General features: G+C 47.5%; 1 protein-coding gene across 1 annotated transcript in view; it reads left to right on the forward strand.

Moving 5' to 3' along the window:
* LOC135819274 (mucin-2-like) overlaps positions 1-17023 on the forward strand; it is a 42590-nt gene extending 25567 nt beyond the window's left edge. Inside the window, exons 5-13 of the mRNA XM_065332450.1 lie at positions 4234-4404; positions 5082-5245; positions 10019-10472; positions 10790-10841; positions 12866-12960; positions 13163-13275; positions 14257-14519; positions 14967-15051; positions 16354-17023. Of these exons, the coding sequence (XP_065188522.1) occupies positions 4234-4404; positions 5082-5245; positions 10019-10472; positions 10790-10841; positions 12866-12960; positions 13163-13275; positions 14257-14519; positions 14967-15051; positions 16354-16933 (1977 nt within the window). The 3' untranslated portion in view covers positions 16934-17023. The remainder of the gene's footprint in view (positions 1-4233; positions 4405-5081; positions 5246-10018; positions 10473-10789; positions 10842-12865; positions 12961-13162; positions 13276-14256; positions 14520-14966; positions 15052-16353) is intronic.
* Positions 17024-27746: the final 10723 nt, after the last annotated feature.

The following is a 27746-nucleotide window of genomic DNA, read 5'->3' on the forward strand; positions in this document are numbered from 1 at the left end:
AGGGTAAGCGGTTCAGCTTTCCGGTTCTTTTTGTTTTGTTTTTTTGTTGACATATTATACACAGAGTGATGTCGATGGTTGTCACTTTGCTTCGTGTCATAACACGCTTCTTGGGAGGTTCATCCTCACAGGCATCTGCGTCACCCACCTCCTCTGCGTCAACATTGCTGACAAGGCCACCACTCTCCTCTCCCTCAAAACGACTCAGAGTCTTCTTGTGGGTGTAGGCTGCATAGCAGCGCCTATGGTACCAGCCACGCGGGGTGCTCTCATCCGTGCTACACTGCTCCTGGCAGAGAAAGGCCCATGTGCCGTCCTGGCGAATTTTGGCAGCAGATACCACTCGAGACCAGCTGGTGTTCGTGAAATTTACTTTCTCCTCCTTTTCGCTTCCTTCGATCTTCACACAGTGGCACAAACATGAGCCCCACGAAATTTCCGAAACCTGAGTACTGGCTGAAGCCACTAAATGCCCAACACTACCTGGACTTTGTGCACAGGAGGCACAATTCTCGTCTTCCTCCATGCTTACTCGCGTGGGATTGAAATTGAAAGACCTCGTGCTTCCTCAAATAAGTTCCCCGGCCAGAGTCGTCATTTTCTACGGCGTCGTCATTTCCTAAATTTTTCAAATGTTTGTCGTGGGTGCGCAATGTGTGCATGCTCAAGCCATGCGCGTACGGACGCACGGCGAAAATAAATTTGCGACCTCCTTGAGAACGCTTGAGAAGGCTTGCGAAATCGTCGACGAAAACCCTCTCGCCGCTCGTCTCCTTCCCCGATTCAGAAGGGCCAACAAACAAAATTGACCTTCTATAACCATCACCTATCAGCTCTGAAAGCGGCAAATACTCGGAGTGAAGTGGCAGACCCAATTTTATTTTTGAGCTTCGGATCCTGTACTACGTTTCTGTCACTGGAGTTGAACCGTGGACCCCGGGCTTGGTGTGAAAGTTGTGGCCTGCAGGCACGGTGACCAGGTGAGTCATTTGTGCGCTGAGTCGATTGGTTTTCGTCCGAGAAGACTGCGATGCAGCGTTCGACCCGGATAACGGCGGATTCCTAATCGAACACGGGTGAGTAAGCGGTCACGTGCTCATACGTACACCAGTGGCCTGGCCACCGTGCCAGTACGGTACGGCCCTGCAGGCTACAACTGCTTACTTTTACAGCGTTCCTGACACTCGGGTTGAACATGTGAACAGTTGAGTTGAACCTTGGTTTGAAAGTTGTAGCCTGCAGACACGGTGACCAGGTGGCTGGTGTACACACAGCTTCAAGCACGTGACCACTTACTTAACCTGGTTTGACTGAGAATAAAGGCCGAACGATGCATCGCAGCCTTTTTGGACCAAAACCAGTCGAGCCACCATCCAAAAGACTACAACATACGAGCTAATCGCGTTCATCAGTGCTTTTTTAAGAACGAAAGGGCCGCTTTTAGTGTCATTTTGCATACAAATCCCCATCTAGTCGGGCGCAGTCACCCAGCTTCGGTGGAAGTGCGCGAGTTCGATTGAGAATAAAGGAGGAAGGGAGCGTCTCACCTTCCTCGGACCAAGACCATTCGAACACAACTGGTGAACAGTTGATTTTTAGTGTACCCGTATACAATGTAGCTCCCCTTTAAGGTGGCAGCCTGGTCCAAAAATCCCTGAAAAATCGAATTTGTAAATTCATATCGAGTGCTACATCAGTTGAAAGAGCATGAACAGCTGCAAAACCTCTGAAAATTTTGTCTCAATCTCCCCAGCCGTTCAAGGGTTATGGCCGAAAATGTGCCCTTGCTAGGAAAGATTTTTTGTTGCACGCTGTCATTTGTTGGCAGCACTTTATTTGAATGTGAGCAGACCGTGCGCAACTTGTCGTATCATGCAAACACGCGAAAGTGTGCAGAATTTTGCTCCAAGTCCAAAAAAGTTCAAAAAATCACGTTAAAAACCACGTATTGGGCTGCACGGAGGCGGGCAAAGCCCGCCGCCGTGCAGCAGAACTTTTGCCAGCACCCTCGTGACGTTGCAGATATGTGGCATGATTATTGTAGTTGACGTTGATTTAGTGACTTTGGCAAGTTTGAGTCGTGTCAAGAAGTCAGGTAGAATTCAGTACTAGGCAGTAGTGAAACGTGAGTGGTAGTCTTAGCCGATTTTGGAGGGTATCCTGGATTTGGTGTGTAGCGCTGAGGAAATGGCTTGCTGTGAAGGTCCCAGCACTGGATGTTGTATCAAAGGTACGACCTCGTAGCACGCCCTGAACCTAAAAAAATTCAAAAATTGACTTGGGTCTGTGGGAATCTGTGACAGAACACCCACTCCTGCCGTTGTGACAGATTCCAGGGCCAAGTTGAAGGGCCCTGTCCCACCACCCATGGCTTCTTCTGGACGTTTTTTAGGTTTGGATCCTGCGCACGGACAGAATTGGCTAGAAAATGTGAAAAAATTGTAAATGTATTTGTTTGGCTCCTGGGTGGCTCGCACACCGTGGCACTATGCCGGAAATTTGAGTTTTTCCGGCCTGTGAAGCCTGTCAGTGAGGCGCAAGAACTTGTAAATCATGTCCAGAGGGCCAGCATAGTGGCAGGGGTGTGTAGTGCAAATTTCACTCAAATCCATTGAGAGACACCAAAATTACGGTCAATTGAATGCCATATGAAATTTAGGACCAGGCTGCTACCTTAACTTTCGCTGCCAGAGCATCTTCTGGTGAAATGTTAAATGCATGACGCATCTTCTGGTGAAATGCTAAATGCATGATGCATCTTCTGGTGAAATGCTAAATGCATGATGTACAGTGTGCATTTTACTCATTGCAGTGCATAATGATAACAGTAGTTCTGCACACAAACACACGTGTGCTTAAGTCTTACTATAGGTGCTTAGCACGTGTTTGCAGACAAACAAATCAACGAAAATATTATCAAAACCAACACTCAATTTGTGATAGCATAGGGCAGTGTACTACGTAATTCGCCAATTGGCGCACGGACATTGATATGACAGAACCCGATTCCTGCAGAGATTACCCATGCTAACTGCAGAGATCACCCATGCTAACTGCAGAGATCACCCATGCTAACTGCAGAGATCACCCATGCTAACTGCAGAGAGTACCCATGGCAACTGCAGAGATCACCCATGCTAACTGCAGAGATCACCCATGCTAACTGCAGAGATCACCCATGCTAACTGCAGAGATTACCCATGCTAACTACAGAGATTACCCATGCTAACTGCAGAGATTACCCATGCTAACTGCAGAGATCACCCATGCTAACTGCAGAGATTACCCATGCTAACTGCAGAGATCACCACCCATGCTAACTGCACCAGCACACATGAAAGTCCATGCAGAATGGTGTCTGCAACCCAAAGATAGCCATGGGTAGTAATAGTGCAGTATAATAACTATTATTAGGGCTCAAACAATTATACCGATTACTCGCATATCGATCGTTAAGAGTGGAATCGATAATCGTTAGTGTTCAAAACGAGTGCTAACGATGTTTATGCGTGTATATCAGTGACAGTATTCTAGCCCTTGCACTCCATCCGATATCGAATACGAGTACAATCATGTACTTTCAAGCGCAGTAAAATTGACTTGTGGCTTTGAAAGAGATCGGGAGAGAAGACTTTGTCTTTTAAGCTCATTTGTGGGAAAGGTCAGAGCAGTTGCCGGAGGGTGATGACAAGATTCTTCGATCTAGAAACAATGTGAAATCCTCTAGTTCATGTGGATAAACCAGCCAGATGTCTACAGATGTCAACAGTGAGGAGCCACAAAGTTCTAACGTTGTAAAGGTATCGTCGAATATCTTCATAAACTGGTGTTCGAGGTACACGGGTAGAGCCGACAAGAATCGATAAAACCAATATATCGATCGTTAATGATATTGGTTGATCGTTAAGAGATATTGAATGAGCTACACTAAAACAACCAAGGATTAAACAATGCGCAATCACCTTCTTTTCTAAATTGGTGCTGTTACCTGTAATGGGGACCTGGAGTTGAGGGTGGCTGGCTGAGCTCTGCATGATATACATGTACATTGTGTTTGCAGTACAAGCACGGGACTGCACGGGACTGCATATACCTACGCATGCATCGACGAACATTCGACACTTTGAAGTAGCGAATCGAATTCTCTTCAACTCCCATTCGGAGCGAACCTAATCGAACGTTCTAAAATTCGTTTCACCCCTAACAATTACGCTTTGTTTTGTTTCCAAACAGAGTTTATTGACAGCCGGAAATGTCACGTCAACCACTTTGACGGCAGCGACACGTAACCTGGACGATACCCTGAAGAAATCATCTGCGACCACGGCTGAAACTGTCACCAAGGTTACCTGTATCCTGGAAGAGGTTATCTTGAAGACGCCAGAAAACCAAACACATGAGCAGGTAACGAAAGTACCCAATCAAATGGCTGTCTCACTCCCAATCAAATGGCTGTCTCACTCCCAATCAAATGGCTGTCTCACTCCCAATCAAATGGCTGTCTCACTCCCAATCAAATGGCTGCCTCACTCCCAATCAAATGGCTGTCTCACTCCCAATCAAATGGCTGTCTCACTCCCAATCAAATGGCTGTCTCACACCCAATCAAATGGCTGTCTCACTCCCAATCAAATGGATGTCTCACTCCCAATCAAATGGATGTCTTACTCCCAATCAAATGGCTGTCTCACTCCCAATCAAATGGCTGTCTCACTCCCAATCAAATGGCTGTCTCACTCCCAATCAAATGCCTGTCTCACTCCCAATCAAATGCCTGTCTCACTCCCAATCAAATGCCTGTCTCACTCCCAATCAAATGCCTGTCTCACTCCCAATCAAATGGCTGTCTCACTCCCAAGCAAATGGCTGTCTCACTCCCAATCCCTCTCTCGCTGATCCGAGTAGCAGCTAAAATCCTGAGTGATTTTGTCTTCAATGTATGCGAAGGCATTGCGCTTAGCGCGTTGAGCGCTTCTTCAACAACTGTTGTTACTTTTCTGATATTCATTCCTGTCTGGTATGAGTTCTGTAGCAGTGCCTAACACCTCCAATACTCCCCCTTTCTCTTCCTCCTTGCACAGCTCGTTGAGGTTGCACAGGCAGTTGCCAACACTATCAGCAATGCCATTGGCGCCTTGCACATCACTGGGAGTCAGGAGCGTGCACGCAATCCGCTGCAAACCAGCAGCGACGGTAGCACTGTGCCCGATGCGAATGCTCAGGCTAAATCTGCAGCCTCTAAGAAGTAAGTAGGCAATATCTCTGGGGCATTGACCTCGCACAATGAAGACTTGAACCACCCTCTGAAAACCAGGTCTGCAAGTACCGGTATTGAGATGGTGAATGTTCAATCAGCATATGTGCACATCGGTTTAAAATTATGCGAACAAAGAAATCGTATTTCCTGGAGTAAACCATGTCCTATTGCTGTGATTTGGGGCGAACCAAACTTTAAACATTCAACTGCAACAAATAATCATATCGTCTGTTTCTTAGATACGGATACCTGTGGAAGATACTACCAGTGGTTCAATACTGACAACAGAGAGGTTAAACGACTTGTTTCTTTCATACGAAACGAGTCAATGGATTAGGTCTGGGTAGTCTCGTGAAGATCTCATAGATTTCATTCATTTCCTCGAGTCTGGGCTGTTTGATTCATGCGTAGCTCGGTGATTCCATTGCACCAAATAAGGATGCACCATAGCAAAATTGCTTCTAGATCTGCGTCTTTGATCCTGGAGGGTGGTGGCGTTCCCACGGCGAATACGGAAACCGCGGCTTCCAGCCGAGTCTCACGCGAACCGTGAAATTGATTTTTATTTTATAGCAAAATAAGAACTATGATCTAGTACCTGTTAAGTTGTACTGTAAATCAATAAAATATTTGGCGCTTTTTTATTTTCGGCTATTTTCGGCCTGGACATGTTTGGCAGAAAATTTGTTGCGGCCGAAATTTTGTTTTGCAGGGTTCAGTGTGACAGTGTATACAGGCGGCAGCAGTACAGGCCGAAAATTTCATGCGGCCGAAATGGGTTTAGCCCAGGGTGGCCGAAATTTGAATGAGCCGAATAATTGTCGACTTGCAGTACCGGTATTTCTGTTGCCTCAGTTGCCATCATATCACCATGGCAACCGCAGCGCACGAGTCTCTGGACCACTCTTACATATTGCACAATTTGAACACGAAAAGAAATCGATTTCCCTATCCGCTTACGAGTTCGCAATACGGTAAGTCGCTGACCCTCTCTGATACGAGTTGGGCAAGGCAACTCAATTTCTTGCAAAGTAGTTGTCTAGTTTGTTCTTCGTCACTGCTGAACTGATAACATGTACTGTAGAACGGGTAATTTTAGCGACGTAAAAACCCTAGCGAATTTAGCGATCGACTCATTTTCGCTAAAGTTTCAAGTCGCTAATCCGTTGAGACATTAGTAGTGCGCTGGTGATCCGTGAGTAAATTCGCTGAAAATCGCTAAAATAGAACGTCGCTAACCGGTTGAAAATGGGAAAACGCTAAAATTGATAGTCGCTAAAATGACCCGTTCTACAGTACAGCCTTCGCACTATATGCAATAGTATAGGGGTTGTGCAATGATGGATTGCGGTAGATGAAAACCTGTCGAATGTCGCCATGATATGGGAATTCACTGGTTTGAGGGAAAGACGCAAATATTTAGAAAAGCGATCCTGTCAGCTTTTCTATTATTGTGTTCACATGGCAGAAAAAACGACATCGCTATGCTACGTAAGTTTCTACGTAAGGTGCTCGGTATTTCACTTAGGCTACGTAAGTTTCTACGTAAGGTGCTCGGTATTAGATCTACTAACGAGTGGTAGCCGCGTGCTGTGCACGGCAGACATTGTGTTGCAGTGCAGTCCTTTTTCAGATGTGCACGCGCGAGGAACTTCCTTCTTTGGAACTGCTTCTTGCATGAGCTGTTTCGGATATTTCGTGTCCTGGCTTATTTCGCTTCGGCTCTGCGGAGACATCCTTTCACGGAATATTACTCAATGACAGCTGAAGACAGGTGAGTTGACCAGTTCCCTTTGATCCATTTGCTTGTGTTGACTCTTTCATTTACGAAAAGTGTGCTGATTTTAGGTGGAATACAATAAATAATGGAAAAGTTGACAGGATCTCTTTTCTAAATTTAGCTTTTCTGCTGTCGAGGCCTCCTTTTACGGAATACTCAATTACAGGTTATCTCTGAGTTGACCAGTTTCCTTCGATTCATTTGCTTATGCTCAACCTTTCATTTACGGAAACGTGTGTTGATTTTATTCAGATTTAGATCCATTCGTATCTCTTTGCCCTTGCCAACAGTGTGCGAAGAACGCGAGTTCACCTTCTTGACGGTAAGACTTATTTTGCTGCTGAGGCTTAGATGTGTTGTCGAAATACTCATGTTCATTGTACATTGGTACGTTACAAGTAAGGCACTGGTCATGATTGCTTCCGGCATTCCGTGCTCCGATCATAGGGTAGAATCTGAATTTTGCAGTGGCATAGCATCGTTGGCAGTTCCCAATCTGGAGGGAAAGGTTCAAGGACGCATTGGCCGAGTATGCAAAATAAATTCGCATATGAGGGAAAATCTCCATTATGGAGAGGTTCATGCATTCAGTGCTTGTTTGCTTCATACGAAACAAGCCAATGGGTGCAGTCTCGTCTCGTGAAAATCTCGTACGATTAGATTTGTTTACTCGAGTCTGGGCTGTTTGATTTGTCAGTAACGCCGAGATTACACTGCCCCAAATAAAGTTGCGTGCCGGCAGAGCAAGAATTGCGATCTCAAATCTGTTTGTAGTACCTGCAAGAATGTGCTGTACATGTATCGTATTTTCTCTGTTGTTGTTTCAGTTGCCGTCATGTTGCTAAAGAAAGGTTCAGTGACTAATTTGTTTCATACAAGACGAGTCAATGGTTTGGTCTGGCTTAGAATCTTTCGCTGTAGAAGAAATCTATTCGTGTCTCTATTGGAGAAATAATTGTATTCACTCGTTATAATAGAATAGGGTTGAGACAAACTCACAGAACAAATACCATCGGTCCCTTGATGTTCGTCCTAAAGAGGTTTGACTGAATATCATTCATACTCCCCCAAGCCGTGTAACATTTTATTATTATGGAGCGCCTTGTGTATCTCTCAGTACCTCCAACCATATATCCTTGCCCCTTATATCCTCAGGATCAGTGTACTTCGAAGTACATGTAGTTATTGGAACGAGGTGTAGTATTTGTGTACATTTTAATACATGTTTATTGTTCCTACTTTGCTGTGTTGTTTTAGACAATCGTGGACTTGTAACACTTTGAAGTCATTGAACTACTTCCAAAAGTTGTATCGACATAAACAGGATTACGATTTCAGTACAATATGATGCCGGATGACCTTATCACGACAACCCATGACTACAATTATAAACACAGAATCAACAAAAACATCTGCAGCGTGCACCTGGTTACAATTCTCAAGTAAATGTGATTTAGGGTGTGGACATCTGAATTTTCTGAAAGACAAGACAATTTTATGACAGAGTCATGAAATTCTGCAACAGCAACATCCAAAGAATGACCTGCGTATAAAAAAAAGTATCACCGCCACTACCCATATGATTTCCCCTGCAGAAGAACATGAATACCGGTATGCAAGACTAGTGCCATTTGCTGCAAGAAAAGGCTTGCACATCTGTCATCAATGCGTATAAATACGGTATTATTATTATTATTATTTATTCATATTTTGATAGGGCAATCCCCACAGACTCAAGGTCTTCTTACGGGGTACCCTAAGAATGAAAGTAATGCATGGCGAAATAGGGATGGCGATGCAGCAGTGCGGATATCAGATGGAGCACTATTCCATCTGTCTGCAGCCAAATAAGAGAGAGAAAACAGACCGTAGCGTGTTGAATTTGATATGATGCACACGTACGAGGCGCTACATCTAGGCAAGAGTACATGGGGGTTATGTACTCTTGATGGAGGCCATGATTTAGGGCATTCCATTGGTGACACAATTATTATAATATTATAATATCCTTAGCAAAAAAAAACAAAAGAAATTATAGCAATAAAAACTGCTTTATGGCAGTTTTCTAAAAAAGTTATTGTGTTCTAGTCCATGGACCCCGTCTAAAAAGTAAGAAATTAACGAAATGTGATAGCCGAAAATTAAAATTTCACACAAAACCTCACAATAATCACAACACTTGAGGATCTTTAATAAATTAATAGTTAAAAAAATACTGCTTTCAACACTTGTTTGGTCTGACACTTCACGGGTACGGGTGACTTGTACGAGTACTGCGCCAACATGCATGAATAGGAAAGAGGACCACGAGGGGAAAAGGTCTTCTCGCTTTTCATCCTGTGTGTGATTATTGTGAGGTTTTGTGTGAAATTTTAATTTTCGGCTATCACATTTCGTTAATTTCTTACTTTTTAGACGGGGTCCATGGACTAGAACACAATAACTTTTTTAGAAAACTGCCATAAAGCAGTTTTTATTGCTATATGGCCATTGTACTTGGAGTGCTGGTCGACTCACATTCCACGATCGGAGTCTAAGCCACAGTGACCTTTGAGTTCTTTATGTTCTTTTAAGTATGGACAACACTTGGGAGAAGATGGGGCGAACCGTTCTATCAAGAAGAGTTTGTTCAAAATTAATAGTTTGTGTGCGTATACATGTGCGTTTGTGTGTGCATGTGCGCGGGCATGTGCGTTTGTGCATGTATGGGCATATGTTTGCATGTGTGTGTGTGTGTGTGTGTGTGTGTGTGTGTGTGTGTGTGTGCGTGTGTGTGTGTGTGTGTGTGTGTGTGTGTGTGTGTGTGTGTGTGTGTGTGTGTGTGTGTGTGTGTGTACCTGTGTGTGTGTGCATATGTGTGTCTGTGTGTGTGTATGTGTGTCTGTGTGTGTATGTGCATCTGTATGGGTGTCGGTATGTCTGTGTGCGTGCGTGTGAATGTGTGCATGCATGTGTACGCATGTAATCGCTTTTGTTGCCAGGATTCTTGCCGTGATTGACCTGCTCAAAAGCAGCGTAACTGTCACACCAGAAGCGCCGCTAGTGCAGGTCTCAACTCCTAACCTTGTGTTCGGGGCACACTGTCCCGGCAACGACTCTTCCGGCTATCTGATAGAAGCCTCAGTGAGCAATGAAACCATCGCCACACAGGTTTCACTTGTGGATAACAACGTTGAAGGCCGAAACAATCGCTTCTTCTTGCCAAAAGAGGCCACCGACCGGATAGCGAAAAGCTCCACCTGCCCTCGACCGGTGGTTGAGTTTCTCGTCCAGCGGGATGATGCGCTATACGTGACGCATCCTGACGCCTCTGACGCTGTGCCAGGCAGTTATATCGGCTCCATTTTGCTGTCAGTTTCGGTGCGTGGCATTGACTCTGGCATGGTGTTTCATGAGGATAAGGCTGCCATGCAGTTTCAGCTCAGTGACGACATGGTGAGTATTGTCTTGTTGCACAATTGAAGGAGGTTCCTGATCTGTTCGGAAGTTCTAGAGAGTTGAAAATGTGGGAATCTGAAGAAAATATTGAATGCCACCACAAGGACTCGAACCAGGGACCCTTGCTTCTGTCCAGCGATGCTCTACAACTAAGCCATAGTAAAGCATCTAGGCCTGTCCTGGTTTAGACCAGGCCAATAAAATTCATCATCGTTACATTGCTAATTTAAACATGTCTTCTTCAATTTTGTGGAGACTTGCAGAGTACTAGTACTGTAATGCTCCTGTATCCCTGTGTTGTATGTGTGTTCCAGCGGGAGCAAGATGAACATGCATTGAAGTGCGTTTTCTGGGATACTGATAGAAGTAAGTGTACTGGATTTGCTGGTTGAGTTTGAGCTGCTCTATGCGGATATGTTCATGAAATCCTTTCCGTTTGAATAGAGATATCGTACAGCACCAGCAGCAGCATTTAGGGTCCATACCGTTTGGGGCGCTGAGTCGAATGGTGTTGGTCCTACGTGTCTCCGACAAGGCGTTCCTGAGTTATTTCAGTTTGGAAGCTGAGTTTCGGGGGGGGGCTGCGCCATGACGTCATGTGGCCGCGCCACACCTTCTGCAATGTCATAGCGTGCCGCTTGGTCAAAAGGGGTCTGTGAAAGCAATAGTGTCAATGCTATTTCAAATGATTTGGCCGATAGTAGGTCTTGCAAGCGACCCCGAAGACGTAACTCCATGTGAGTGAGGAAGCAGCCATGGCTGATCTTCATGAGTTCAGTCTGGGTTGAGAATTTCGGTATTCTGTTGAAGAAATGGCTATGTGGGCCAGTCAAGAGTGCGCACTGCTGCGTTTGCGACTGATATAGAAGCAGCAGCTATTGCAAACGAGGCTGATATAATTATCAGACCTCTGGAGAGCAGAGTCGGCGAAATAGAGAAAAGTGATGCGAGTGCTCTCAATATTGTTCGATACCGACTCGCTTGGAGTTGTACATACAACTGATATGAATACTAGCAGTCCAAGAGATCTACATGACAAGACCGCGTGTAATAATATAGTAATATATCAGTGTCTTGTATCACACGACTCACGGAGCATGACAGTACTCTGCGGGAGTACGATCGAGTACCGGTTTCTCCAGTAGTTTTGTACATGACTACTGTTCCGTGTGATGAATTTCTTGACTAGCCTAGCACAGGTGCAGAGGCCAGAGGACGTGAAAAGTCCAACTCAGAAATGGCTAAAAGACGGGATAACCTCATAATGTGCCTAGGAGAAAACCTCAGGGAACATAGTGTTTGTAGCTCTGAGTCGAATGGTCTTGGTCAGAAGAAGCTGCGACCAGCGGTTCCGCAATCGAACCCATTCCGAACAATGGCCATTTTGTACACGAATAGATTGTGTGGCTACCTGGCTGCACGCTGTGACGTCATCACCTGGATTAGGGTGACTGCGCGCTAAAATTCTCTCTGGTTCGATTGGGCATATCTGATGAACCATGGACCGCAATCTCCTCAAACGAAGACCATTCAACTCAGCACCCCTCCCCCCCCCCCAAACTCTACGGACCCTGAATTATTTTTTATTTTTCACTTGACATATATAAGAGCAGCAGCAACAGAAGAATCAGCATTTAACTGTTACTGCAGCAGCAACAGCAGCATTTAACTGTTACTGCAGCAATAGCAGCAGCAGCAGCAACAGCAGCATTTAACTGTTACTGCAGTAATAGCAGCAGCAGCAACAGAAGCAATAGCAGCATTTAACTGTTACTGCAGCAATAGCAGCAGCAGCCCGAAGCAATAGCAGCATTTAACTGTTACTGCAGCAATAGCAGCAGCAGCAGCAGCAATAGCAGAAGCAGCAGCAGCAGTAGTAGCAGTTTCAAGTGTGCCAATAGGTACATGGAAGAGTACAATTGGCTGCTCATTCTCCCATACCGCATCGCTCATTCTCCCATACCGCATAGCTCAGTCTCCCATACCGCATTGCAGCATACAAGCAGCAGCTGTGCCTTGCCACGTGATTACACAAATGTGGTTGCAATGCATACCAGGGTTGGGGGGGGGGTGTAGGAGAGGAGAAAAAATGACATGGTAGGGCCCTGTTGTAGCATTCCGCTTTAGCCCCCCCCCCCCCTCCCCCCCCCCAAACATGCGTGGGTGCAGACAAACTCACAATCATAAGCACACACGCACATATGTGGGCAGGTGCACACACGAAGGCATGTGCGCGCACACACACACACACACACACACACACACACACACATCGTTCCAGCTGCGTTGAAGACAGGGGAAGTCAATGCAGCGTGGTAACATGCCATTTTGTATTCTGTATTGCGCTGCTCTGCACCTGCTCTGCCCCTGCTCTGCACCTGTTCTGCCAGGCTCCTGGTCTGGAGACGGCTGTTCCATGGTAAACTCTACGCAAGGTCTGGTTGACTGCAGGTGCACACACCTCACAAGCTTTGCTGTGTTGATTGTAAGTACATGATTATGTAGTATATTGGATGTATGCACTACAGCAAACACTACTTACATGTACCTATGAAGTGTTCATACATGAACACACGGTGACTAAAGGCACCTGGTCGCTTGAATCAGGTTTTCGTGTACAGCAGAACCCTGTGTAGCACAAGTGGTTGCCTTATCCTGCGATTGTCTCATGTTTTCCTTGCATGCAGGTACCGGAAGGAAAGGTACACGTTAGCCATGCTCACTCCATCACCACCATAGTCTGCTGCTCATTATCCTTACTGGCGCTAGCTGTAGTCAGCCTCTCCATCCTATGTAGCAAGTAAGTACAGTACTGACAACTGAAATCCGACCCCTGAGCGGTGCGCTCATATCGCAAACACCCAACACAGGATTGTAACACCGCGACATAGAGACCGCTAGAATGTGAACGCACCGCTCAGGGGGTCGGATTTCAGTTGCCAGCACTGTAGCACTGTAGTCTTGTCAGTATTTACTAACTACAGGGTGTTGAAAATGAAATCCAACCACATGATTTCAGGAGAGTTGCTTTCAGTACACACCCCTGTTGTTCGCAGTGCTCAGTTGCGCAGGCAACGCAGCCATATACACCCGTATGGTTGGATTTCACTTGATACCACCGTGCCTGCTATCAGTACGTGCAGCTGTGGCAACTGAAATCCAGTCTCTGATTTGATTGTGCCCGAGTGCAGCACTGATTCGAGCCGTCGCTATTTGATTAGGTCATATGCGCGTGCTGGATTTTGCAATACGATCACACTGAGCTTTGCACTAGGAACACACTGAGCTTTGGTCGGATTGCAGTTGCCACCACTGTACTTCACGAAGCAGTTGTTAGTGAGGCTAGTAGTTGTCAATAAGTAGTTGTCAATAAGTAGTTGCCAGCAAGTAGTTGCCAGTAAGTAGTTGTTTATAGGTAGCATAGCTGTACTACTGTAGTCTTGTGCAACCGCCGGTTTTTGAATATCACATAGCCTGACTGGCACCTGGAACCTGTGGTGCATATAATAATAAAAAAGCCTGGCTGTGGTTGGAGGGTCATACATTGATATGCCAGGTTTGAATACTTCAAGTACAAGCCATTTCCTCACATCTGCCTCTCCCGCGGCTTTTGTTTGGTAGTTCTTCTCCATTTCACGCACTACTAATGTTTCAGCCAAGTCCGTATTACAGACACGGTCTCATTTTTTTTTTTGGTTTGGCTGAGGATGCCGACAAACACGGGAAGTGTATCCATCACTGATAGACATTTTATTGTGTGTCTGTGTTTATCTTCTTACAGGAAACAGCGTTCAATGAATCATCAGAGACTTGTACTGATCCAGTGCGTTCTCCTCGGCGGGTTCTTGATCATCTTTCTGACGCTGATGAACAGAGCTGGTGGCGAGTTCTGTGCTGCCATTTCCATGCTTCTCCACTTTCTCCTGCTCGGCCAGTTTGTGAGCACGGTGGCGCATGCAGTGTTTCTTATGCAGCGACTTATCCACGTCTTTCAGCATGACTGCCTGGAAGTGATTAAGAAGCTCTCTGTTGTTGCCATATTCGGTAAGCTGCTTGGAATAAAAGTCTTGCTGGTGACTGATTTAAAAAGTCTCTCCTTTTAAGGGTGCAGCATTCAAACATTCGTGGAAATGACCCACTTGAACTAAAGCTGCCTTGTCCTTTTCTGCCGTATTCCTGCCAAACCAGTTCATGCCAAACCGGCCTTCCGAATGTGCACAAGTTGATCTGCCACACATGGCTTTTCCCGTTGGCCACTGAAACTCCACTTGCAAACATTTCTACTTGACCAAACTGTATTAGGCTGAACAATCAGACCTCGCTCATCCGGAAGAAAATCGGCGGTTACCGATTTACAGCATATGTCATGCATACATACAGTATGTGTGTTCGATTATCCCACTCCCTAGCCTATCAGGATATTGTTGAGGGAAACGGATGTGTGCGGTTATGCGAGGTCAGACTATACTATGCTTTGCCCTTTGTGCACAGTTGTACCGATTGTGGTGGTGTCGGTGTGTGCCGGTGCGACCAAGATGGATGGCTACGGACGACGAGGCAGTGAAGACGCTCAGTGGTAAGTGCACGTGTTAATGCACACTGTGAGGAACAATTCCACTTTGCTATGCTCCTCGTCTAGAGACGGAGAGAGAGCTTGATACAGTCAACTTCGCTAATAACGACTGCGGATATAACGACAATTTGCGAGCAGCGACAGAATTTCCATGCCCAGAGCAAGGTCTCATCTAACTGTAATACATATAATGAGACTTCGGGTATAAGGACACTTCACGAATAAGGACACTTTTCTGATGCCCCGCCGAATGTCGTTATACGCAAAGTTGACTTTACCACTACTACACTGGCCTCATAGTCTGTCCAATTAGCTAACTCTAAAAATGACCTTTTGCCGTCAAGCATCTGTTGTGAGCACGGCATTCCAGCTCAGAATCTGCAAGGAATGTCTGCGGGGTTTCCAGTACCCATGATGGCGGGCAATGGAATCAAACTATTCATTTTCTTTTCATTTTCAAAGCCTTGAAACACAAAAATGCTGCAGAAGGGCACACCAAGAACGATCAATTTTCACCCGCATTTTCGTTGTGTGAACTGAAAAACTCAAAAATCTAGATATGAATGAGCTAGGACTTTCCCCAAGGGTGGGGGTCCGAGTAGAGGGCGCGACATCAGGTCAGCAGCTCCCCCCCCCCCCCCCCCACCTCCTTGCTTGTGCCTTGTGGTGGGCAGAACAGGGACCGTGTTCGTATTGCCGGAACTCTGGCATGCCGGGCTCAAATGTCCTAAAAAAATAGTTCTAGAGTGCTGTGTGTGACCACGATCAGGGGCGTCTGCAGGGATTTGACGATTGTGAGGGGGGGGGGGGTTCACACACACCTGTTCAGCACAATGCACCGCACAGGACAAGACCATTTCACTGAGAACATCACTGGGATTCACTGTGGATTATCATGATTTTGGAAGAACCCGCTCACAGGTGTGTGAAAACCAGTGTTGAGAAACCGAACAGGAGATTTTTATGAAACGATGTACGGGACGTGGATAAAACACCCATTTCCGCAGCAAAATGGAGTAGAATATTGAGTTGCCAGTGCCAGGCTCAGAATAATATCGATGATTTTGCAGCAACGTTTTGAGGCAAGATATCGAGGCGAGCGGAGCAGAATCTGTCTGTGCCTAGCCCATGGCAGTTTTTCTTCTTTTTTCTCCTTTTTTTACGCGAGGGCATTACGCGTGCCCTGCACCCCCCCCCCCCCCATCTGCGCATGCCCCTGACAATGGGAACAAGGAAATGACGGACATTGTGTAAGACGCACACATACTGATTGTTCTGCTGTATCTGACCCACTGCTATGTGCAGGTGCTGGTTATCAAATGATGTCCTCTATTACGGAGTGTACCCGATCATTGGCACCGCTCTTCTCTTCAACGGTGTCGTTCTCGCCGTTGTCTCTGTGCGCCTTGCCAAAGCCCATCAGCAGCAGCGACGGAAGGGCCCACACTTGTTTCTACTGCGTAGTGCCATTGTCATGAGCACCCTGCTTGGTCTGGTATGGCTTGTCGGATTAGCTCTTGTGGCTGCAGAGTACGACCCCATTGTGCAGTACATATTCAACCTGCTCGTCAGCTCCCAAGGCGTGTTCATGTTCATCTTTCTGGCAATGGCCAACAAGGAAATGCGCCATGCATGGAAACAACGTGTAGCAGCTGCGAGTCGAGCCATGCGCTGTCCTCGCGTTCTCCCTCGCCGAAGGGCGCAGCTTTCCGGAACCATTCAGCCATACACCGGTGAACTTGTACACGAGGACTCTGAAATGAATCTTCGGAGAAGTATTGACACTGCCTGGACTACGGCCACACATAAAGACAGCAACGCTTCCGGGTCAAATCTAAGCGAGCCAGTTCGCCTGAAATTTGAACTTGTTGTTGAGGACATGTGACAGTGGTTCTGCCATCTACTTGATTTCGCACATCCGCCTTGCATTCTGTCCTGTTGCTCTTCGACATAATTTTCTTGATTTCCTGCTTTTTCTTCTTTATCCACCCGAGTGGTTTTACTAAGTACTTAGAAGTCAATATTGTCATGTCGATGGAACAAGTTCTTGACCACTGAAGCTTCGACTCAAGCAATAAAACGCGGATGAGATCAACTTCCTGTGATTCTTTCCATTGAAGAATTGGATTGGATTGGATTGGTTTATTTAACGTCGAATAACAAACAGGCAGTGTTGCCTTATTACATGAGATCGACTAAAGACAAACAGGCACACAAATGTAAGGAAAAGATTAAAAAGAAAAAAAGAAAATAGAAAAAAAGAGTAGGATTTAAGACAGCAGCTAGCTAGCAGAGGAAAGATTGCATAATTATTTGATCAGTGAGCAACGTAAGTCGGTGAATTTTTCAGGTGGGGTAAGAGAGCGGTCCGGAATTGACCTGGTTTCTTCAGTGATCGTATAGATGCAGGCAACTTATTCCAGAGAGCGGGACATTGATATGAAGGGCTGCGTGTGGCAGCGGCAGATATGATCCTCGGGAAAAGAAGCAGGGGAACATCTGTGCTCCTCGTTCGACGGGTGTGTGACAGAGGTGTGACAAGGTCATGAAGAAGCACACTACAGTCATTATGAATTACACGAAATGTTAGCAGGAGGAGTTTGCGGCAATACATTGATTGCAGGGGTTGAATGCTGAGGCGTTCAAAAAGAGGGGCAGTTGGAGACAGGAACGGAGCAGAGCAGACAACACGCACAGCTCGCTTGAGAAGTTTCTCAAGACGATCACGTTGTGCAGAGGAAAGGGAAGAGGAAAAGCTGTTGCATGCGTATTGGAATGTGGGTAAAATTATACATCTCAAGTAGGTTGAGCGGCATGGCATTGGGAGGCACTGCCTGTGGCGGAAGAGAATGGCAATCTTTGAGGACACTGTCTTGGCTATGTGGTCAACCATTGTGTTCCATTTCAGGTCGTCATCGATGTGCAAGCCCAGGTACTTGGCGCTTGTCACTTGCTGGAGGAGTGTAGCTGCACAGTGCACATTCAATGTCTTGTCGTCATGACGATTGGCAGGAATAAACAATATTTGTGTTTTTCGACTATTCAGGATTAGGTTGAGAGTAATTACAATCCTAAAACCCTGCTTTCTGTATCACCTCTTATCGTGTAACTTTATTTACTGCACTTTCCCGTCGACCCATTCGCCTCACGGCTGGCGACGTCTAGGCATGTGCCGCACCGCATTGATTTCTAACGCACATGCTCCTGCGTACGTACATCTCCGTTTGTATTATGACTGCTCCGCTTTTGAAAAAAATCTCTTAGCTGGTGGAGCTTCTCACCAGAATTGCATAGCCGGTGAAAACAGGAATGTGTGGCCTGCACTTTACTTTATACCTATGCGCTGGTGAGCGTGCAAGCAGCTGCTCTGTGCGAGGTACATGCTAGCGCTCAGTCTGTAAGTATTTTATAACATGCTATCGAGAAACAAGTATTTTATTCCAACAACATGTTTCGACAAATACCTAGTGTTTTATTATAACCGATAAGCTGTGCTGTTTTTACAACTGTCTTTATAGCCACACTGTGTGACTGGTTGCGTGCAACTACTGCACCACGTGACATGAAGACAGTGTTGTGACGTGGGTGCATGTATGTACATGTACTTCGAAGAAATAAGACTACCCATTCATAGTACATAGAGAACTGGGGTCAGGGGCATGGGGGCTAGCTTACTATCCTTAGCAGGGCCGTAGCGCAGTGTGCAATTTGAACTGAGAACAATAGGATATTGTGCACTGGAAAGATCATGCAGGCGGCATGAGTTTGGTTCCTACAGAAGAGAGTGGTGTGGTACGTACTGAACACCTGGAAAGCTTTAAACTAGTTCTGTATTCCCTCCAAACATTGCTTTGACGGCATAAAACATAACACCACGCTAGAGAGCAGGCTCAATCACATGGTAACCAAAGAGTATAGCCACGTACAAGTATTATGGGATGCATGCATGAACATTTGCTGCTTGGATCACTCCAAGAATTGCCAAAGGGTGCAGAGCTTGAATGTTGGCTACTTGACGAGGCTATAGTCATGATAGTGGGGCCACGTACACGTAGTTCTTTCTGCAGTTCACATGACTGTAGTACTGTACACAGCATACAGGTCAGCAGTAGTGTACATACAGGTCAGCAGTAGTGTACATACAGGTCAGCAGTAGTGTACATACAGGTCAGCAGTAGTGTACATACAGGTCAGCAGTAGTGTACATACAGGTCAGCAGTAGTGTACATACAGGTCAGCAGTAGTGTACATACAGGTCAGCAGTAGTGTACATACAGGTCAGCAGTAGTGTACATACAGGTCTGCAGTAGTGTACATACAGGTCAGCAGTAGTGTACATACAGGTCAGCAGTAGTGTACATACAGGTCAGCAGTAGTGTACATACAGGTCAGCAGTAGTGTACATACAGGTCAGCAGTAGTGTACATACAGGTCAGCAGTAGTGTACATACAGGTCAGCAGTAGTGTACATACAGGTCAGCAGTAGTGTACATACAGGTCTGCAGTAGTGTACATACAGGTCAGCAGTAGTGTACATACAGGTCAGCAGTAGTGTACATACAGGTCAGCAGTAGTGTACATACAGGTCTGCAGTAGTGTACATACAGGTCAGCAGTAGTGTACATACAGGTCAGCAGTAGTGTACATACAGGTCTGCAGTAGTGTACATACAGGTCAGCAGTAGTGTACATACAGGTCAGCAGTAGTGTACATACAGGTCAGCAGTAGTGTACATACAGGTCAGCAGTAGTGTACATACAGGTCAGCAGTAGTGTACATACAGGTCTGCAGTAGTGTACATACAGGTCAGCAGTAGTGTACATACTAGGATTGCAGTGTGCATACCAGCAGCATACTGCGCGCGTTCGATTACGCACTGGAATCAATTCATGAATGGAACCTCGTCTTTCGATTTCATGTCATGAGCCCTGGAGCAGGTGCGGTACTCAATAACTCTCTGTCTACTAGCTTTCCTGAGTCGGACAGCATGTGGATGGTACAGAGCTTTCAGCTGAGGAGGATCTGGTTGAGCTTGATCCTGACGGCCATGCTAGATGAACTTACTTAGCAGTGGAAGTCCATGTACTGTGTAGCTGTGTAGCTGTAACATTGCTGCTTGGACCGGCAGTCACCATGTGACAAAACCTTTACAGTGAACGTAGCCGAGTAGCAGAAACAGTAGCATCGGTTGTCATGGCAGTAGCAGCAGTCGTCATGGCAGTAACAGCTAGCAGCAGCTGCAGCCGTGGTAGTCGTCGTCATTACTGCACACTGTGGGAGTCGCAGCCGTCACAGTAGCAACCGTTGCAGTAGCAGACTGGAATTAGCAGTCGTCACAGTAGCAGCAGTGGAATTAGCAGCCGTCGCAGCAGTGGTAGTCGAAACAAACTGATGCTGATGCAACTTATCACAGGCAGATTTCTGACATGATTGCCATCAGCGGGGATCACTGCCACCAAGAGTACATGAAAACCAGAGTGGTCAGCTTGGGGTCTTTTCTGCTATGGGTGTCTGTCACGGCGAAATTCCGTGATAACATCATATTTGGCCCAGATCTGAGGCGGGAAATGGCGTAGTGCGTACAACTGAGCTGCAGTTGTGCAGAAAGAGACCTGCCTGAATCCTGCTTGTAAGCACTACATCACTAAAATGATGTAATCACGGAATTTGTGACAGCAACCCATCCGAGCTGCACACTCTGGTTTTCATGTACTCTTGCTGCCACTGATCTGCATGCAGTGGATTGGCAACTTGGCAGGTCACTGAGGAGTGAGGTGGCTGATCCTTGCAGTACACTCACAGTGTCAGCTGACCATTGCCATGACGAGCACTTTTAAAAGCTTGTGTACGAGTCAAGGAAACAGCTGCAGCCTGCACTCCAACCAGTCCATGACTTTTTGAACGCCCTCCAACACATCATCACTTGCCGACTCGCTCAGGCACTTGTACATGGTACGCAGAGACTGGGTCTTCAGCGAGGACAGGGCGAAGTAGCGTGCCGTGCACAGACGGAACGGCACTTCTCTCTGCTCGTTCGACAGCAACGCATGCAGACACGTGGGTCCGTTGTGGAGCTTGCCATTCACAAAGGGAATCTGCGAGAGCGACTTCAGCCAGGGAATCGGCTGGGCCTCCAGGAGACGCTCCAGTGCAGGATCATCTTGTCGACCGCCCGTCGCCGCAAATCTTACGATTGCCGGCAGTAGGGCTGGGAATAGCATGCATGGCGGACGATACGTTCTGTCCACTCGTCGCAGCTTCATCTGACGTCTGTGCTCGAGTGCCTGCGATTCCGCTATGCACACCGTGCAGACAAACTCTGGCACGGCGACAAAGTAGTGGCACTGGTGCAGCAGCTCTTCGTCTTGCGGTTCGCGGGTGGCGTTGACAACACTCAGCGTCTCGCTCTTGAACAAGCAGTCTCCCCAGACAACCGTTCTCAGATGACGGCGCACCAAGCGCATCATCAATGCCAGCCGTTCTTCATCCCAACCTGTCAGTGAGACCCTCTGGGCTATGAACATGTTCAGACACTGCAGGACACCATCACTAAACATCTCCTTTTCGACATACAGCAGCCGCATCAAGCAGTACTGCAGTATCACCTTTCTCCATACGTAGTCCTCTTGCCCGAACGCCTCCAACTGCAGGAACTCCTTGAAAATCCCGTGATGGCCGCACGCCAGACGGAACATCTGGTCGTAGCAGCGCAGGGCGCGCTCCCAACGCACGTCGTGGCGTGATAGACACACGTTGCGACTGTCGCCGTTGGTTGCAAGCACCGATATCATGGCCTGCTCCAGCGGTATGGGTACGTTGAACTGCTGCTGTCGCCTTAGCAGGCTCATGAACCTGGTGCCGTCCTTATTCATGCTGGCCAGTTGCCATGGTGATACCGTGTACGCGTCCGGACGTCCGCCGTCTGGTGGAAATCTGTCCAGGAAGTATGTGACATCGACTATATCCGTAGTCGCCTCTTTCAGTAGAAACCCGGCGATGTCGTAATGCCCGAGAGCAACGGCAATCCAGAGTGGTGTGACGTAGCTCTCAACTGGGTGATACAGCTTCCTGCTGAGCATGCAGTACTCATACTGTTTGGGTCTGAAGAGGCTTGAGCGTCGGCTCTGGATGTTCAAATCCGCGCCCCACTGGAACAGGGCCTGAACACAGTCCAAGCTCCCCACCATCACAGCATAGTGTAGCAATGCTAGCCCGTCGCCATCCTCACCCATATTATTACAAGGTATGTAATTGAGCACGTGTTTCAAGGTCATCCTGTCGTTGAAGTTGAACGATTCGCATGCGTCGCCATGCACCTTGGCTCCTGCCACAGCAAAGTACATTCGGTCCAAAGTCGTCGTCTTTTCGAACTTGGCAGAAAATGAATTCGGCGGTATGCCACGTGGTGACAAGATATACCTCAACACCAATCTCAGATAGTCGGACTCCTTCGAGCACACCGCCCAGGTCAAGCTTATCCGCCACAGTGTGTCCAGATCGCGCAAAGCGAAGTCCTTGATGTCGGGCCTTGACGAGCTCGCATCCCTTTTCATTCGCATCTCAGGGAGCCTGGGCGGTTTGTCAACGCAGGGCTCGTCCTCGAGCAGGCTGATGCTCTGCAGACGTCGTCTAACGATCCATGCTACGTTCTGTTTGATGTGACCTAGAAACGTGTCCGCCACTGCGTCTGAATAGCAGCAGTATCTCTCTTCCAATGTCTTCGCCATCCTTGGGCTCTACTATCGGGTAAAGACTTCACAAGCAGCTATGCAGGAAGTTTCTCTCGCTAACTACGGATCCAGAGCGACAACAGTCATCCGTTTCCTTGCGCGTTACCTAGGCGTACATTCCGCTAGCGGCAGTAGCGCTGGAGACTTCTTTCTGAGATCTTCACTGTGGAAATACTTGAGAGTGAGAAAAACAAAACAGTCTACCACTGTCTGTACCAGTACTCAGCAGTAGACAATAATTGTAGCCAGCTGCACGTGCTTCGGCGTAACTATGCCATCTTTCCACAAGAGCTAGAGCTAGAGCTAGTCTAGTACTAGTAGATCTAGTACTAGTACTAGAGAGTAGAATGGTACTACAGACTACAGTCTACCCCCAAGACACCTAGCTCGAGTTGTAAGAATTTTATAGATCTACTAGTACTAGTAGTAGTACTACTACTAAATTTGCGTTTGCTACAGTAAAGAGCGTAACATCAAAAATAGAAGAAGATCGCATGGTGTTAGGCTTCTTCCAGCCCCCGCCTTGCAAACCTTGCATGCATGGCTTGGAGCTTCTGCAGACTAGGTCATAGTCTGTACTGGGAACTCTTTTCTCCAGTCTCTCAGTAACCGTTTCACTCTTTGCCTTTAGCTTCCGACTCGCCCACAGACTACAATGTAGACTGTCGCTACACTACAGATCATTTTCACTGTCAGTCACACCGTTCTTCTACGTAGTGCACCTGGTGCACACGTCTGTCGTTGCTCTGTGGTAGTCAGCTTTGCCCCCACGTCATGACTCACTGACATGAGTCATGATCTTCTTCTCTCGATGATGATGGTCCAGCCATGCACTGATACAGTCATTCTAAGTACAGTTAGCCATGTACAGTGAAACCTCGTTAGGAAGAACACTGATAAGACAAGTGTTTGCCTAAGAAGAACTAGTATTAAAGGGTTTGCTCCCCACACTGTACTGGAGCTCGCGCTATTCCGCCGACTTTACTTGACACTTGACTGACTCACGACTGCCATCCAGAGCACACGAGAAGTCCATCGAACCTTCGACTCGGCAAACCTGCAAGAAAGCACCACTCCCTGCTCAATACACAGTGTTTCGGGGAATTCACCCCTCATCAGTTGAGCTTGAGTAGGCTGAGGAAGATTGTGCCTGAAGAGCACTACTTATATAGTGCTCTCCAGGTACAAACATCACCAGGGATACAAACTTACAGAGACGCTCCATTTCCAGCGCGACAAACACCTCGTGAACACCAGATAGCAGCGTGAGTCAGTGTCGCTCCTGGACGGTGAGACCAGACGTTGAGGACCCTCGGTCATTCGCAACGCTGTCACCTCCAAACCAACTAGTCGCAAGCCCGCGCTGGGCACAACAGTACGAAGTAGTGGTTGCGACTGATGAGGGGTGAATTCCCTGAAACACTGTGTATTGAGCAGGGAGTGGTGCTTTCTTGCAGGTTTGCCGAGTCGAAGGTTCGATGCACTTCTCGTGTGCTCTGGATGGCAGTCGTGAGTCAGTCAAGTGTCAAGTAAAGTCGGCGGAATAGCGCGAGCTCCAGTGTGGGGAGCAAACCCTTTCTTACAAATGATCGCCGAAGTCGCAACCACTACTAAGAACTAGTATTCGTAACTGTATTGGATAAAACCTTGTGTATTCACTGGGTAAAACACATGGATAAGAAGAACTCCCGTTATTGCGAACAAATATCATCGGTCCCTAGATGTTCGTCCAAAAGAGGTTTGACTGTATGTAGATTGTGGATTGTGGATGGCTGTACTTAAAGTCTTTTGCGGTACATCCTTTCGGATTTTCGAGGGACTGATGCAGGTTCCGTTTACGAACTGCTCCGTAAAGTCGACGCCAGAAAAGCAACCGGTAGTGACGGGGTCCCAGGATCGTTGCTGCTCGCCACTGCCGACATCATCGCACCAAGCCTCACCCAACTTTTCATTATGTCCCTGAAATCGGGTATCGTTCCTCGGGCCTTCAAGCTAGCAGAGGTTCGCCCCCTCTTCAAATCGGGAGATCCTGCTTGCCCTGGGAATTATAGACCAGTATCTCTACTACCCATTATTTCGAAAATCCACGAGCGGATTGTACAAAACCAGTTACAAGGTCAGCTTTCCCGTGTTCATGCGCTGCCTGACACGCAGTTTGCGTACCGGCATGGCTACTCAACAGAAGATGCACTGGTTGTCCTGACGGACACGCTCCTGGAGGCCCGCGATCGACGCCAGGTATCGGGAGTGTGCTTTCTCGATCTCTCCAAGGCATTTGACAAAGTCAGTCATGAGCGTCTCATTCAGGACCTGTTTGCTTTTATTATTATTATATATATTTGAGGATTTCCCAAAGACGTAGTCTAAATTGAAGGGAGTTCCATTATAATGGGAGGCTGTAGGGTTGAGATAGCAGACAGTGGAGGGCTAATAATTCGTAATGAACAGCCTAGCAAGAGAAATACAATTATGCTGAATGTTCCAGAATGGTCCTTTAATCAATGATACCTATAGCCTCGGGGTATGCCTTGAAATACGAAATGTACCGAAACAGAAACACAAAAATTAATAAGAATAAGCGCAACGCACAAAGAAGGAGGACAGAGGCATGTCAGTGCGGAGTGGCATTGTGTTTGGTGTCAGAGAAGTGCGTGAAAATGTGACTGTGAAACAGGGACTGCGAGGCTGTGGCTCTCAGGTCTGCGGGCAAGGCATTCCAGACAGTAGCGGTGCGGAAGAGAAATGACCTCCCGGCGTGTTTCCCAACCCGTGGCAGAGTGAATGCGAGTTGGCGGCGGCGACTACGCGTGGGGCAGTATCCCGCTGCTTCAAAAAGTTCTGGTTGGGTGGTGACCAAATGGAAGAATTCCATAAGGCAGGCGATCTTCCTGCGCCAGGATAGACTTGGCCACCCCAGCTGTTTAAACAATGATGACTTGGGCTCGTCTGATGGGCAAGGGCATCTCTCAAGCCGCATGACTGTGCGAGCTACTCTGGCTTGCAGCCGTTCAAGGGTGAGCCGCTGTGCAGCAGAGAGGGAGGACTCCCATACTGGGGCGGCGTATTCTGCTGTGGGGCGGACATACGTAAGGTACAGCTTCCTGACGATGTCTCCTGTTAAACGGTCAGCCATATGGCACAGAAGAACGCAGCGCTGTCTAAACTTGCTTCTTGTCTGTTCAATATGCTCCTGGAAGCTAAGTGTTTCACTCAACAACACTCCCAGGTGACGGTGACTGGTTGACGGCTGGATACCGCGGATGGTCTCTGCAGCTCCTTCCTCAGCGAATGAGATAACAACGGTTTTCGATGGGTTGAAGGTTCCGCCTACTCGGTCGGCCCAGGCAAATGTGTCCTGCAGGGCAGTCTCCATTGGGCTGGTACCTTTGGTTCGTGCTTGGCCGACGGCGGTGTCATCCGCGAACAGGTAAACATCAGCGTGCTGGTTGCGTTTCGAGGCTCTGGGTAGGCTGTTGATATGTACCAGGAAAAGCAATGGCCCGAGGTGGGAACCCTGGGGTACTCCAGACTTGACGGGACGTGGGGAGGACAGATGGTGTTGGACGCGGACGCTGAATGTACGCGTATCGAGGTAGTTCTTAAACCAACTCGTAGCCGGAACATCGCAGATAGTCCCGAGTTGCTGGAGAAGCACGTCATGCGGCACTTTATCGAAGGCCTTCGCAAAATCGAGAAATGCAGCATCGTAAGGGATGCGTTTATCCATGGTCGATGCGATCTTAGTAGTGAGCTGTATCAGCTGGTCAACTGTGGAGCGATCACGGACAAAGCCGAACTGTTCCGGGACAATGATGTTGTTGACCTCGAGATAGTGACCAAATTTGGTGGCGACAATCTTGTCTAGTGCTTTCGCAATAGCTGGGAGTAGGGTTATAGGGCGGTAGTTGGAGGGATCACACGGGTTACCTATTATTTTTAAATATGGGGATTACTGTTCCCAGCTTCCAGGCACTAGGAAACTCACCTAAGGTGAGGCTAGCGTTAAACAGGTTGGTAACAGAGGACGTTATACAAGGTGCGATCTCTCGGAGGATCCTGTTCGAGATGTTCCCGCCTGTTGCCTTATGCTGCGGGAGCCTTCGGAGCACCCACGTACACTGAGGATTCGGCCAAGACTGGCAGAGAGAATAATTCATTCGGACAGTCGTCGGCTGGTGCTGGTATTGGACCTGTACCGTGAGCAGGAGTGCACTGGCGCTCAAATACCTTCGCGAGCATTTCTGCTTTCTCTGGTTCGCTCTGTGCCGTGTAGCCCTCACACGTTAGGTCAGGAACTTTATCTTTCTTACAGGAGATGTTGGCAAGTGTCTTGGCTTTCTTCCACCAAAGGTGGGCATCTTGCTCATCGTGAATATTCTCACTGAGGCGCTTGAAGTACAGGGTCTTGGCATTTCTTAACTGGTTCTGATATGCATTCCTCTGGGCCTTGTAGGTTAACCAGTATGCTACTGTTTGGTGGCGCTTGGCGGCACGGAAAAGGCGCTGCTTCTGGCGATGAAGGTGATGCAGATGCGGGGTGAACCAAGGCTTGGTTTGCTGTCTTCGAGATGAAACTCGTCTGTACGCTAAGCAGCTGGCAATGGCTTGTGTGATGCATGACTCCCATGCCCACCACGCACTCTCGATGGTGGAAACACCGAGCATTCACTCCCGGAGTGGAAGAGATGAAAGTTTCTGTCGTAGAGATTGAAAGTCAGTGTTCGCGTAGTCTGGTACAAAGCGGGGCGGCGGGTGCTTTGGGGTGTGCTTTCCTGAGAGATATTTAAAGATTATGGGACAGTGGTCTGATAGCGGATCTAGGACTTCAAGGTCGGATATACGATGCTCTGCGTCTGTGATAACCAGGTCGAGAAGTGATGACTGGCTACCCGTAGCGGAGTATCGCGTTGCGGTGTTTCGGACAATTTGCTGTAGTGCAAGGTCGTCTAACAATCCTGCTAGCTGTTT

Source organism: Sycon ciliatum, chromosome 6 (assembly GCF_964019385.1).
Source record: "Sycon ciliatum chromosome 6, ocSycCili1.1, whole genome shotgun sequence".
Classification (NCBI taxonomy): domain Eukaryota; kingdom Metazoa; phylum Porifera; class Calcarea; order Leucosolenida; family Sycettidae; genus Sycon; species Sycon ciliatum.